Genomic DNA, 15462 nt, shown 5'->3' with positions numbered 1-15462 from the left:
ATGTGCTTCCTGCTTCAGCAGTGCCCCGTGGGTCTCAGAGCTGCCCAAAGGCCTATCCTTCCTAGAGGTTTCTCCTCTCTTCCAACTGATGTCATACGTCTCATCTTCCTTGTCATTCAGATCATCAACCACAAACGTCCTTGCCTTATATTTTCATATCCCTTTTCACCAGTTACAGGGTTAGTTAACTTACGAAATTCTTAACATCTGCATTAGACCTTTTTAAAGTTTCACCCTCAACCACCTATTATTTAGAAGTGAACACAGAAATTTAGTTTCCTTGTGCTATCTGTTGACCCCTAAAATATGTGGGGAGTTTTGGGATTTTTTTTAAAGTCAAATGCATGGCATAAAGCAAAATTACACTACTAAAATAGTGAGTCAGGCCAGACGCTGGCAATATAAAGACAGCTTCTCCTTACCCACTAGGTTCATCTTTGCACTGTAACTCCCAAAGTATTGCTTATCCGTGCTGGGTGTGTGGCATTCATACTCCCCGGCATCCCGGGCCTGAAGATCTGTGATGTGCAATAGGGTTGAGTTCCCCTGGACTCTTTCTATGAAGATCTTCCCTCCGCGGACACGCTGGGTGTAGATGGCATAGGGGAAGGAAGAGTCCATGGTGCTGACGATCTGCACCTCTCGCTCTGGCGACGAAGGCAGGTAAATGGACCACTGGAAATTCTGCTCAGAAGGTCCCTGGTAGCCACTCACATTGCACCAGATAGTGATGTGGGAGCCCTCCGTGCGGTACAAGGGTCCTTCCTGAACGGTGACCTGCCGCTGTGCTGACACCACACCTACGAGGGAGAGAAACACATGCAACATGCTCACTTACTTCTCAGACCAAAATGCAAAGTAGGCAGCAATCTCCAAAGGGTTTGTTATTTGTGTGACATGATAATAATATAAATAGCTTACTGGCCCTTTCAAAGGAGCTCTGTGATTTATAAATATTAATTAAAACACTCTGTGGTAAAGCACTGTCCCTAATTTGCATATATGGGAATTTGATCATGCCAAGATGTGCTTTTGTTACTTATTCAACAGCTGACCCTTGGGAATTTCATTTAGCCCCTCTGTTTGTCATTTATATGGCAGTTTTATATCTATTTATTAATGCTGTGTATAAAGTTTTTAATAAAATGAGCAGGAAAAGTTGAATCCTTGGCACGAATTCAGATGAAAACAAATAAAAGCAACCATCTAGAAATCTGGCTGAAATTACATGCTTCTTCCTTGGTCCGAGCGCTGGTGGGAGGGAGTCCTGGGAGCACCTTTTTACTGGTGCTGCACCCTTCATTTTCCCATGTGGCTGCTCCCTAACACCACCCCAAGGAGCATTCCTTAGTTTCTCTTCCCCTCATAAATGGAGGCAGAGCTGAGCTCCTGCAGGCTGCTATCGTTTTAAGCTGAGCACACCCAAATACAAATGTGAAGGGCTGAAACAGATCCCTGATGCCCAGATTCCCACAAACTGACAAAGGGGGGAACTAACAGTGCCCAGCTAAACCTGTGACAAGGACAGTCAGGCTACCCTTGAGTTTCCCATTCAGACTCCCCCGCTGACTTCCTGCCTTCTGGCTCAGATACTGTTCTCCAAGGTCACTTCTGCCTGCCTTCTCCATGTTCTTCTTAAAGTGGCATGGTGAGTTTAATTTCTCATTTCATGCCAACTCAATATTGATTGTGCCTGAGCCACTCAGAAGGTGGGAGGGGGCACACCCCTGCCTCTTCGTTTTGGCAGTGGTCACGTACTGCAGGTTGTGAAAAGCGCAGGTGAGTTATAGGCACAGCTTTGCCACCAATTAGAGCTGGCTGTGTCATCTCAGACAACTTGCTTTTCTTCTCCAGACCTTGATCTCCTCATCTATCAAATGATTTCTAAGAAGGCTTTGGAGAGGACTAGCATGGGTTCCGATGCTGGCTTTGTCACTTATTAACTGTGATCTTGGATAAGCTGCTTAACCTCTCTAAGCCTCAGTTTTCTCATCTGTAAGATGGGGATAATAATACCTGTCTCATAGGGTTATTGAGAAGATTTAATAACATCTGTAAAGACCCTAGCACAAAGCCTAGCCCACAATCAGTCCTCAATAAAGAGCTGCTGGCTAAGACATATTTTGGCTGGAACATTCTGTGGCTCTGGATCCACAGAGGACAGGATTTGGCCAATGACTGCTTAAGGACATTTCAATGGCCCCTTGACAATGACACCATCACTGGGCTGCCCACCTCCTCCCACAGCTGCAGACCATTCTTGTGATAGCTTCCCTTTTCCCCCACAAATGGGAATGGCGGCTGCCCCGGCTAGGCCTATCTGAAGTGGATCCAGCTGGTGAACAGCAGGGACAGCTCAAATACTAGTGGAGTGCAGCTCTCTGCCCAGCCCAGCGGGGGACTGTGCCTCAGTGTAAACTAATCTAATCTGCAAGATGACAGACCTCAAAACGGCCCATACAATGAAATGCCCATGGCTTGCAAAACTTTAATTCATGCAGAACCTTTCCTCAGAAACAAAATCTTACATAGAACCCCATCTTGGCTTCAGCAGAATCAGGAAAAATAAAAAATTGGCAGGGGAAGGAAATAAACAGAACAAGTGGTATCTGAATTCATTTGATATATTCTGGTTGATGGCATTAATTATGATATTTAAAGTCACCATGAGGACAACTCATTAGTAATATCAGTATGTTAAAATATGGTGCATAACATTTTTACTACATGTACAGTCATGCACTGAATAACATTTCAGTCAATGAGGAAACACATGTACAACAGTGATCCTGTAGGATTATAATGGAGCATATAGAGATCTAATATATGGCACTTAATGTTGGCATGGCAGATCAAGTAGGGGAAATGACTGATATTCAGTAACAGTGCTGGGACATTTGATTTTCCATAATAAAATATATAAATGAAAATATACATCCCATCTAGGTTTGTTGAAATACACCCTATGATGTTCACACAAGAATGAAATTGCCTAATGACACATTTCTTAAAACATATCCCCATCATTAAGTGACCCATGACTGTATATACACACACACACGGTGACATTTGAATCAAATGATTGCAGTATTCCTGAAACACAGAACATTTTGCAAACAATTTAACTACATTCATAACATTAGGTAACCTTTGAATTGCAGTGTTCTATGACAGAGCAACTACAACCAACCCCCATCCGTCTCCTGCAAAGAAGGCTGGAGGCAGGTCAGGGTATACCAGCATCTTCAAGGACTGCTTCTCAGTCCTGGACCTACACTGGAATTACCTGGGGAGCTTTAAAAAAATAACAGTGCCTGGACCCCACCTGACATAACTGGTCTTAGGATTAATTAGGATTTTTTTTTGAAGCTCCACAGATGATTCAAATCAGGTGTAGCAAAGCACTGTTACTTTAAAGTGTCTCTACCTACATGGTGACAGCCAAGTGCTCAAATGAAATATCTTAAGGCTGTCACTAGCTTTCAGTTTCTCTCTTTGGTAGAGACCCAATCACTGGTTCAAGAAAGTTTCATTCTCCTCCAGTCTTCCCCAGTGCAAAAGAAAACAGCTGAGACCCATCAGATACTGGCTTTTGTGATGCAATAATGAGTTTAACCAGTATGCATCCTATTTACAGACCTTACAAAGGCACTCCGCCAGTAGATCATGCACGTCCTCCCCACCCAAAGGTAAACAGTGTTAAGTGGCCTGAATGAGCCAGGACAGCAGGGTCAAATCAACTTATCTAGGCTGGAAGCAGGTTATAAACAATCCGGACAAATAAATAACTACTGGATTGCATTTTAACCACACACATTCAGCTGCACCTGTTTATTAAATACTTCCTTAATTTCCCTCTGCCCCACAAAGGGCTTCTGACCCCTGAAAATAATGCTTCTCAACATAAAAATAAAAATAATTGTTTTCTTCTTGGCAGTTTAATTCCCCTTCCACACATCCCACTCCCCCCTCCCCATTTCCCTCTAATGGTAATACCCTGCTGTGCAGACCTCTGCTGCCTCCAAAGAGACACAGGCACCCAACCCTGACCAGGGCATCCTCTGACCCACAGCCCCTCTATCTCCCCTCTCAACCTATAATAGAAGGTTCCTCCCAGGCAAGGATCATTTTTTTTTAAATAACTTTTTTAACTTTAGACATTCTGTACTCTTTGGATTACTCTGCAATAAGCAAATATGACTTCTGTAACATAAAAAGAAAAATAAAAATGTTATATATAACTGCATGAAAAGAACTAGAAAGAAAATACTAGGTGACAGGATGGCAAGCGATTTTTATTTTTTTCTTAATATTTTACTCCCTCCCCCAGTCCTCTGCAATGAGTATATACTAGTTTTATAACTAGAAAAAAATTTTAGCCAAAAATAAAAATAATGCATGTTTGCTATATAAAATTCACTACTGTAGTGTGTGTGTATATATATATATATGTGTGTGTGTGTGTGTATATATGTGTATATATGTATATATGTGTGTGTGTGTATATATATATATACATATATATATACACACACATATACATATTTGGTCTTTGTCCCCAGTTCCTGGCACTGAGCTCCTAAACCCCTTGGAACTTCCTAAGCAATGGGAGTACCTTTTGTTATTTATAAGAAGCCCCTTTTGGCCATCCCAGAGTTTATGCTAACGAGGTGACTGAAGGTGAGCACAGAGGCAGTTTCAAAGAAGGAGCTGGCCACGCTTAGAGTTGGAGTTTTCAGCTCCACCCTTAGACCTCCAAGGACAAGAGGGGGACTGCAGATTGATCCAATCAGCATTGGTCAGTGATTTGATCAGTCATACCTATGTAATGAAATCCCATATAAAAACCCTAAATAATGGAGTTAGGAGAGCTTCTGGGTGCTGGGAGCAGCGTGCACCAGGAGAGGGCATGGGCAGTCAGCACTACTCCCCTCTCAGACCTCGCCCTATGCACTAAATAGGACTGACCTATGTGACCAATAGGAAATGCACAAATGGTGGAATGTGACTTCCAGGGCTAGGTCATAAAAAGACAAGCACGATGTCATGAAGACGTCAAAGCAGCCATATGGGGAGGACCACATGAGGCCTCCTGCCAACAGCTAGCACTAACTTGCTAGCATGTGACTGGAAGTAGATTCTCCAGCCTCAGTCAACTCAGTCAAGCCTTCAGATAATGTCAACCCCAGGCATCTTTTTGTTGTTGTTGAGACAGGGTCTCACTCTGTCACCCAGGCTGGAGTGCAGTGGTGCAATCATAGCTCACTGCAGCCCTGACCTCCGAGGCTCACGTGATCCTCCCACATCAGCCTCCTGAGTATCTGGGACCACCAGCACACACCGCCATGCCTGGCTAACTTTTTTATTTCTTAAAGAGACGGGATGATACAGTTGGGGTCTGTGTACCCACCCAAATCTCACATTCAATTATAATCCCCAGTGTTACAGGTGAGGCCTGGTGTGAGGTGACTGGATCACACGAATGGATCTTTCATGAATGATTTAGCATCACCCTTTCGGTGCTGTGCTCGTTAGAGTTCTCACAGTATCTAATTGTTTAAAAGTGTGTGGCACCTCCCCCCCTCTCTCTCTTGCTCCTGCTTTGGCCATGTAAGGTGTGCCTGCTTCCCCTTCACCTTCCACCATGATTGAAAGTTTCCTGTGGTTGCCCCAGAAGCCAAGCAGATGCCAGCATTATGCTCCCTGAACAGCCTGTGGAACTGCGAGACAATTAAACCTCTTTTCTTTATAAATTCTCCAGTCTCATGTATTTATAGCAATGTGAGAACTGACTAATACATAGGGTCTCACTGTGTTGCCCAGGCTGGTCTCAAACTCCTGGGCTCAAGTACTCCTCCTGGCTTTGCTCCCCAGAGCGCAGGGATTACAGGCATGAGCCACTGAACCTGCCCCTTTCCCCCGAACAACATCTTGACTGCAACCTCCTAGGAGACTCCGACTCAGAAGTATCCAGTTAAGATGTTACTGACTTTCTGAACCACAGAAACTGTGAGATAATAAACATCTATTGTTCCTTTAAGCCTAAAGTTTGGGGCTTTTTTTTTTTAAACCAACATATAACTAATGTAGACACCTGCAGTCCCTAAGATTGAATGCAAAATTGTGTTACACACACATGAGTGTGTTCTTCTGGGAAGAGTCCATAAACTTCAAAAGATTCTCAAACGAATTCAAGACCCAAAAAGATTAAGAAACATTGCATCAGACAATAAATTGTCAATGAGCAAGGTCCTGTCCTTTCAGACTGAGTTTTGAAATCACCCATCGCACAAATACATGATACCACTTAACTAGTTTTTCAAGATATTTCTTGTTCAAAGATGCTCCCACTTTTTCTTTGTGCTCAAGTCCTAGATAAACCTGGCTAGGGGCAGGAGGTATGATTCAGGAGTTAGTGAGCAGGGAGGTGTCACTGTGCCTGGGAAAGCCAGCTTCTCATGCAATTTTTGGAATATGCCTTGGCTCAGAAACCTACCTCTCTAGGCACAGGATCCAACTTATATGTTCAAGATGCGTGACTGAGCATGTGAAAGTGTCAGAGGGATCGACCTCACCATTTTACATCTACTTTTCCAGTTGTGGCCCCTACAATCATCAAAGCTCATTCAGCACCATGCTCCTCCAAATTCTGCATGCGACTCAGACACACTAGTATCTTTCTTCATCCATAAGATGAAAGTAATACAATGCACCATGTAGCAAACTCACAGGAGACCCTAGAGATCAAATAATACTGTGAAAGCCACCAAATGAATATTTTAAAATTTTATCTCATTTCTGCCAAGGTGAGATATCAATCTAAAAACAGGATAAATCTTTGTAAGTACGAGAACATTAAAAGGAACATTAAGTTTGGGTTAAAAATGCGAAACTGCATATGCAGTAAAATTACGTTTAAAAAAAAAAAAAATCCTACACCTACAAAAACAACCAAACAAAACGTTGATGATACTGGGCTGAATCACTGAATGGTGAGAATATGAGTGATTTTCTCCTCTCCTATTTTTCTCAATACCTTTTCTCTATTATCTCGTTTTTTAAATAAGCAAGTATATATTGTTTCTAAACTGAAGATAAATGATCATAATGAGTAGCACTTTCCCAGGCACTGTCCTAGTTGCTCTGCATACATCATCTCATTTAATCCTCACAACAGTGAATGGGGTCGATTTCATTACAGCCACATTTACCAGACAAGGAAATGGTTTTCAAGATTAAGTAACCTTCTCATGACACAGAATGTGACTAAGAGTTTTCTTATTCCACGGCTCACACTGAATGTGCTCTGTGAATATCAGTGAGAAGTAATAAAGCACTGACTGGATCTTCTTGCCCACCTGGTCCTAAAAGAAATGATGGGGAATCTATGCAGTCCCAAGTTAAAAATGGGAACTGAACTGAGCTGCCACAGCATGCTGAATAGGTGGAGTCCAGGCCAACTAAGTGCTTCATGGAACTTAAAGGCTCCAGAGAGAGAGCAATAGGGAAGACCACTTCCACAGGCACATCGGTGACAACTTCTGGGGATTCTTACCTGTCAGCCTTCAGCCAAGGAAGGACAGGAAGTGGCATGGGCTAAAAGATCCTTTGTTTGACCTCCTTCCAGATCAGGTGACAAGAAAACACAACACTTGAACCTTTCCAATGACAGCCAGCACTTACTGAGCCCCAGCCAGGTAACTGACACTGTTCCACGTACTCTGCTTGTATAACCAGCTTTAACCTTGCAACAGCCCTCTGAGGTAAATACTCCTAGTGACCTCACTTTACAGATGCAGCACCTGAGGCAAGGAGTTAGGGAGTAAATGAAGCTGGCTAAAGACACTTGCACTGGCCAGGCACGGTGGCTCACGCCTGTAATCCCAGCACTTTGGGAGGCCAAGTCAGATGGATCACTTGAGGTTAGGGGTTCGAGACCAGCCTGGCCAACACGGTGAATCCCCAGCTCTACTAAAAATACAAAAATTAGCTGGGTGTGATGGCACACGCCTGTAATCCCAGCTACTCAGGAGGCTGAGGCAGGAGAATTGCTTGAACCTGGGAGATGGAGGTTGCAGCAAGCCGAGATCGCACCACTGCACTCCAGCCCACTCGGTCAATGTCACTGTCATCAAGGGACAGTCTAACCAAGGTCCAGATGACACAAGTGGAGCCATAAAACCAGGACAGCTTGAGGTTCAGCTTCCCAAGACCACAGGCGCAAGGACCTTATCTGGATCCATACTTTCATCAAAAAGGTCCCTTGAGGCCAGGCACAGTGGCTCATGCCTATAATCCCAGCACTTTGGGAGGGCGAGGCAGGTGGATCACCTGAGGTCAGGAGTTCGAGACCAGCCTGGCCAATATGGTGAAACCCTGTCCCTACTGAAAATACAAAAATTTAGCCCAGCATGGTGATGTGTGCCTGTAATCCCAGCTACTCCGGAGGCTGAGGCAGGAGAATCGCTTGAACCCAGCAGGTGGAGGTTGCAGTGAGCCGAGATCATGTCACTGCACTGTGGCCTGGGCAACAGAGCGAGACTCTATCTAAAAAAAAAAAAAAAAAAAGTCCCTTGAGGATCCCTCGAGCCTGGGAGGCTGAGGCTGCCATGAACAACGATTGTGCCACTGCACTCCAGCCTGGGTGACAGAGTGAGATCTGTCTCAAAAAAAAAAAAAGGCTCTTGAAACAGCCATCAACTCCCATGTGATAAATGCACTGCCACAATCCAGCAGCAAACCTAAAGTTCAGAGTGAATTCCTAAGTCTTTGCCTTCACTGACTTCCCACAGCACGGGCAGTAGCTGTGAGACCTTGGGCTGGTTACTTAACCTCTCTGCACCTCAGTTTCCTATCTGTAAAGTGGTATAATCGTCACAGTGTTATGGAAGGATTAAATGAGTTGCTACATTTAAAACTTAATTCCTGGCACACAATAAGTGCTCAATAAATGTTTAGCCACTAGTTGCAGTAGTAGCAATAGTAGTGATATTAACTCTAGCTGTGGAACTAATTTCTCCCACACACCGTGGCAGGTTGTATTCTCCAGACACAGCAGTAACAATATCTCCTTCCCACATGCTCTTTTGCAATGTGACCATGCCACACACTCCCATCAAGAGGTGGAGTTTAGAATAATTCCCTTCTCTTTGGATCTGGGCAGGAAATCACTGTGTGACTTCCAATCCTAGGTCATGAAAAGTGATGTAGCCTCCATTTCACGCAGGGTGCCCTGAGCCACCTCATAAGAAAGCCAACGGTCCTGAGGCCATGCTGTGAGGGGGCCAAGGCACACGGAGAGGCCCTGGGCAGGTGCTCCAGTCCAGAGCTGGCTCCAGCCAGCTCCACCTGCCACCAGGTGAGTGAACAAGCCTCCACTGTGACCTGCCCCCAGCCTTGGAACTTCCAGCCATGTCTGCTGTGCCTCTACCCTCCAAAATTCTTGACCCACAGATTCTGTGAGCGTAACAAAATTGTTGTTTTAAGCCACTGAGGTTTGGAAACATTTGTTACATAGAAAGGTAACAAGAACACATGCTATGGCTTCAAGCAACATTTTTTTCAGTACCATTATGACGGATACTAGGACAGAAACTGTGAGGGAGAGATTAATAAGACATAGTTGACAAGTTGTCCTAAGCTGACGATCCTAAAATAAATACACATAACTAATCATTTTAATGGTATACGATAGCAGTGAGGTACAAAGTGCAAGGTTAAGCCCTTTCAGAAAGTGAAAGCATTCAAAAAGCCTTCAAAAAAGTACTGACATCTGAATTGGGTCCCAAAGCGCAAGGGAAATATATACCACATGAAAACACTGCAGTGCGTTCCAGGATTAGCAAGAAGTTTGTGGAGGTCGTTTTGTCACATGACTGGAGGGCACATCAGTGCCAGGCGGAAAAGGGCACCGAAAGGCACATTAATAAAGTCAAACACCTCCTCTGGGACAGGCGAAGTTGAGAAAGAGCCTAACAGAGGTAAGTAAGAAGACAGATCAGATTTATGCTTTCGAATTATCACTCTGGTGGCAGGTGGAGGACAGAACAGAGGGCAGGACTGGAGGCAGACAGACCAAATTCACAGTCAAATGTGACAAGATGAGGGCCTGGCCTGGTTTTAAATCCAAGGACAAAAATATCATTCATTCACCCTTTCATTCTTTCTCTTATCTGAATCCCCAGCGGTACCTAAAATAGAGCTGGTCTAAAGATGATGATTAATGAATGTTAAATTATTGATAGATACTACTTCTAAGAAGATGTAACTGCCAGCTACAGAACCAGCCAAAAGGACTGCAAACCCAGTAATTCATTTCATCCCAACCTGACTGATCTCTCTGATGTCTGCGCTGCTGTGTCACTAGACTGCCTGACTGTCCTAGGTTGAGACATTTAGCTACTGAGCCCCAGGGATGGGTGGCTGCTTCTAAGCTGCTGCCTAATTCCCTCATTACTAAATGTTGAAGCTGCTTCCTTAGAGGACTGCTAAACCATAACTCAAAAATATTTTAAACATGCTACTATTTACTTAGATTAGAATATTTACTTAAATGTTTTAAAAATTACAGTATTTTAAGTCTTTTATCTCTTCTGACTACTACCACTAACCCTGCTTCCCCTCATTTTTCCAGAGATTAGCACTACTATGATTTAAGGATAGAGCTCTCCAGACTTTAAAAAAATGCTTTTATATCCAGATATATGTAACCACTGAAAAATACACATTATTTTTCAGCATTTTTTACATAAACATTATCATGCCTTTCATTGAGTTATGTTCCTCAGTTTTCCTCCTCAAAGTTTTTGAGATCAAATATAGTTCCCATTTTTCCTCTTTATATAGCTGCACAGTATTCCAGCATAGGATTACACCACACTTTATTTATTCCAATATTAATGAATATTTAGGTTATTTATACTTTTTTTTTCTATAACCAACAAGTCCATGCCTTCTACTGCTTATCCTTTCCCCACCTGAATTTATACAATCCCCAGCTTCTCTTATCCATGACCATTGAAACCCCAGGGAAGACCTTATCACTTTCAGGATGTCCATGGCTCTTTCACCCCATGCCATGCTTGGAACCAGGAAAGCCCAAAAGACCCCACTTCCTGCCCTTCTATTCTGCTCCTCCTCTCCTATTGCTCATTTCTTTGCTTCCAACCTCCACTCCTCCCAGAAAAGGTAGGGATAGCACCTGAGTCTTGCCACCCTCTCACCTGCATTCCCCCTCACTCTCATGCGAAGGACAGCACAGAAGCAGCATCCAAAAAGAAAGGCAGCGAGGGAGCCCTGCAGCCTGCCCTAGGCCAGCCATGCCCACAGCCACAGGAATAGACACTTTTTTCAGCCCCACCTAGATTCAAGGCAGCATCTAATAGAAATGCTTATAAGTAGATAGAAGTGCTAGTATTTGCCTTCTATTTTCTAGAGGGGAAAAAAATTAAAAGGTAAGATCAGATTACTTGCCTGTAAATGTTCTCCCTGTAATTACTCTGACCACTCTTTCTTTCCTTCCGGTTTTGGAGATAACGGAAATAGGCTGAGTGTTGGGCATTTTTTTTTTAAAGAGGGCAGCTTCGTGGCAACACTCCCTCTGAGAAGTCCAGGGCTCAGTGAACCACAGCTTAGAGTGAGTTCCAGTAAAAGGACCATCACTCGAACCAGTTAAGTGCCTCATTCCTTCTCACAGCATACATTTCACAGCAATTACTGTTGCTATTATTTTACGCTTCATTTCTGGACCTAGGATACCCCAGTTTCTCCAGACTCTCAGTCTGGTCCCCAGATTTTCACTCTGGGAGAAAGGTGTCTGCTGGATTTCAAACAGTCCCTCTACTGGCCGCCACCACCACCCTCTCCTAAAGAGGACTGGAATAACTCTTCCACAGCTCCTGCCACACTCAGCACTGCCTGCACCTCCTCTTGGAGCTGGCAGAGCCCCAGCTGTGCACCCCTCAATGCTCTCACAGCTTCAGGAAGAGGACTGCTAAGCCCAGGGCCCTGCTGACAACATGCTGGGAGCGCATCTGCAGGCAGCGTCAGGATGTCAGCTACCAGGCAGCAGAGGGATGCGGGGCGCCAACAGCAAAAGCACTTGGAGGGGCTTTTTCAAGTGGCATCAGAACTAGACCTGGATACAAAGGGGTGGCCCTGGCTTCAGGAAGCCCATGCTAAGTCAGTCTGCTGTGTCCTTCAACACAGTGTCCCCACCTTCTGTCTCCCAATACTAGGCCACGGAGACACAAAACTAGAAAATGGGGCTGCCTAGCTAGGAATGCCCAGGCTGTGAATTGGGGTCTCCAAAGGAACCTCAGAGCCATGTCCTACTCAGAGCAGCTCCTCCAGCTCTTCACCCTGGAAAGCACTCCGGTACAAAACAGGGATATTCCTCTTCTCCTGACTCTGCCCAAGGCACTGCTGTGACCCTCTCAGCAGTGGAAGCACTAGCCAATGTGCCATCCTCTTGGATGTTAGCTGGATAATCGCAATAAGCAGAGCCCCAACAACTAGCTCCAGTGTGTGGGGAGAAGTGGGGAGGATGGAGAAAGGATACAAAAAGACACTGTGGGATTTCAGGGCAACCCATGAGTGAGGATCACAGCACAGCTATGCCTTGCAAGGACCAGAACTGGAAAACCTTTGTGACTTAGACCACCCTCCTCAGGACAGCTCCCACCACTCTTCAGGGACAAAGTTCCTTTACTCAGCCATAGTTTCTGTGCTCCAAATACTCAGCTTACACATGCCTGTTGCTGCTGTACTCACTACTGTGGTTCTCAGTGCAAATTCCCCAGAAAGCAATCTGACTGGCTGGGAGACTTTTTTTTTTTAACCAGGCCCCCAAATTTGTAGATTTTGGGGTCATTTACAATATGCATTTCCCCAACACACTCAGATCTAGGTGGACTTGACCAGATGGGCATCTGTATTCCATTACCCAGCATATAACCACTTTGGGCAACAGGAACTGTGAAGGGCCCCCAAACCGTTCCCCACCAAGAGTGTGGGTGGCAGGTACCCTGAAATATGTCTAGCACACTCATAAAGCATGAACATCTACACACAACTAAAAATAAATAGTGAGAGCACGGACACTGCTTCTGGGGGTTTTCCCAAGCACCTGTTACGTATGATAACACTGGATGGCCACTCCTTCTCCCTCAGCTTTGACTTTCATTGCTGGTGCTCAGGCTCCTGTGCTTGGCTCTCATCGGTGGGTAGCCCTGGATTGGACATTTTCCCCATTCAATTCAAGGACCATGCTCTTGAGCATAACTATGACCAGGCAGTAGGCAGTGGGCCCTGCTCATTCTTTCTAGGGAGGCACAGATAAGCCAGCATCACAGATGCAAAAAACAGAACCATGGAGGTAGAGACTAATTCTTCAGCAGCCCAGAGAAGAGAACTGGGAAACAGCGCCCTCGCAGATACACAAGACCAAGCTGGAGAGTTCAGGGACTTCCAAAAGAAGGTACAAGAATGAGCACTATACCATAGGGGGGTGGGTCACAAAAGCAGGAAAAGGTCCCCAAACAAAGAATCCATCAGTCAATTACAGCACTCTCCCCATGTGGTGAAATAGTATGCAACCATTTAAAAACTGCAGAGAACAATATTTATGAACACCTAAAAATGCTGAAAGCACACTACTAAGTAAAAGGGGAGAAAGGCTATAAAAGGATTTGAAAGTATTTTCGTAAAGATAAACACCCACACACACCCATACACCTCTATATATGTGTGGAAAAAGGACTGGGCTAGTATATTTAAAAAACGCTAAAGGGAGGTCGGGTAATAAGGGATTGTTTTCTCCTTGCACTTTGTGTTTTCTAAGTATTCTATAGTCTGAATGAATTAGCTTCATAATTAGGACCAACAGTCATAAGCAATTTCTCAGACCACCTGCCTCATAAAACCCAAAAAAAGAAGTCAGAGAGGGGTGAATATTTTGGTACAGATGAATTCAGGTTGTGTAAGTGGAGAGGAGGGAGGTGGCCAAGGAGCCTGAAGTGGGGGAGGGGGGCTGATGTGAAATAGGGAATGGGTGGAGAGAGAAAATGATTGCAAAATTGGCTGGAGCCAGCCTGGTCAGGTCAACTTTGCGGTGTGTGAAGTGTCAAATGGTTAATCAGTTGCCCTCTATTTGAGCTACTTAATGCACAAGGGCCTGGTTGAACAGGTTTGACCTCATTTACTTTTTCTTAAAGCTGTTTAGCTGCTCTCCTAAAAACTCCTATTTTCTGAGTTATTAAACTTTCCATTCCATGTTGATCCCTTCCGAGCCCTCTAACGCATCTCTTCTCTTGCTTCTTCCAATTGGATGCCTTCATGAGGCATTAACAGATACTGTGAGCCCTGATGAAAATCATTCTTTCAGGGTACAAGGAAGGCACCATGGTTTGAGGAATCTTGAGAAAGCAGAAGTTTAGGCATTAACATGCAGGCTGTCGCTGACTTACACAGAGCCAAGGACGTGACATACAGCATGGGGCCATTTCTAAATCCCCACTGAGGGCAAGGGTCCTGGAGGGAATGGGATTTGGAACAAGATTTGGGCCTTGAACATTCGCTACAGGCTCTGACAAAGCAGTGGTGGTTCAAAAGCCTCTGCCCCCTGGTGGCAAGCCCTGCCCAGATGCTGTTACGGGGCTCTCCAGGCACGCCGTCCTAATTAGGGGCAAGATCAGAGAAGCCTCTTTGGAAGAAGACAAAAGGCACAATGAGATGTAGTCTCCTGAAGTAGAGGCTTTCTCTCTGGTTATCACCTGAAACAGGAAATAAGGACTGAGTACCTGCTCAATTCCAGGCACTAGCCAAATCTGCAGCAAACCAGCATTTCCACAGATGTCTTCTTACTTTAATCTCACAGCCACCCTGCGAGGGAAGTGTACCTTCCCCATTTCACTGATGAGATGAGCAAACTGAGGCTCAGAGAAATTGTCAGTGGGATACAGAGTTGGCATCCAAACCCACAATCTCTGACTCTAAGCTTCTGTTTCATTCATTCCACAAATATATATGGTGTCTCCTCTTTGCTGGACACTGTACTGGGCTGATGAGCAACAAGACCCAATCTTTACAGTCTAGGAGGCAGAGATAGATAAGTAAACAGAGGCGGCAAAGCGTGGCACTGTGAAAGATGCACTGAGGACACAGAGCAAGGTGTTCCACGGGCGTCAGGAAAGGCTTCACACAAGAGAGGTTGCTTGTGCCCAGTTTTAATTAGGATGAGTAGGTATTTCTGCTAGATCGTGGTGGGGTGGAGAGGACATGACATAGGACCCCAGCAGAGAGCAGCTCGAATCTATGCAGAGCTGCATGAGGAGCCAGAGGTCCAGAGTACTGCAGCAGTTTGACATTGATGGGTGGTAGGGTCCATGAAAGTAGAGGACGACCTAGAGTAAGCAGCAGACAGGGGCCAGGCCAGGGCAGGGATAGGGTGCTCTACTAAAGAGC

At 44.8% G+C, this 15462-nt stretch overlaps 1 protein-coding gene across 5 annotated transcripts in view; it reads right to left on the bottom strand.

Moving 5' to 3' along the window:
* Nucleotides 1-15462, bottom strand: part of IGSF3 (immunoglobulin superfamily member 3) — a 93137-nt gene that overhangs the window by 41174 nt on the left and 36501 nt on the right. For all 5 annotated transcript variants that reach the window (XM_054529051.2, XM_024257144.2, XM_054529053.2 and 2 more), the window contains exon 3: nt 423-800. In XM_054529051.2, the coding sequence (XP_054385026.1) occupies nt 423-800 (378 nt within the window). The remainder of the gene's footprint in view (nt 1-422; nt 801-15462) is intronic.

The sequence above is a fragment of the Pongo abelii genome, chromosome 1 (genome assembly GCF_028885655.2).
Source record: "Pongo abelii isolate AG06213 chromosome 1, NHGRI_mPonAbe1-v2.0_pri, whole genome shotgun sequence".
Lineage (NCBI taxonomy): Eukaryota > Metazoa > Chordata > Mammalia > Primates > Hominidae > Pongo > Pongo abelii.
Note: the sequence above shows the minus strand (reverse complement) of the source record. Positions and strands in the feature narration are given on the sequence as shown.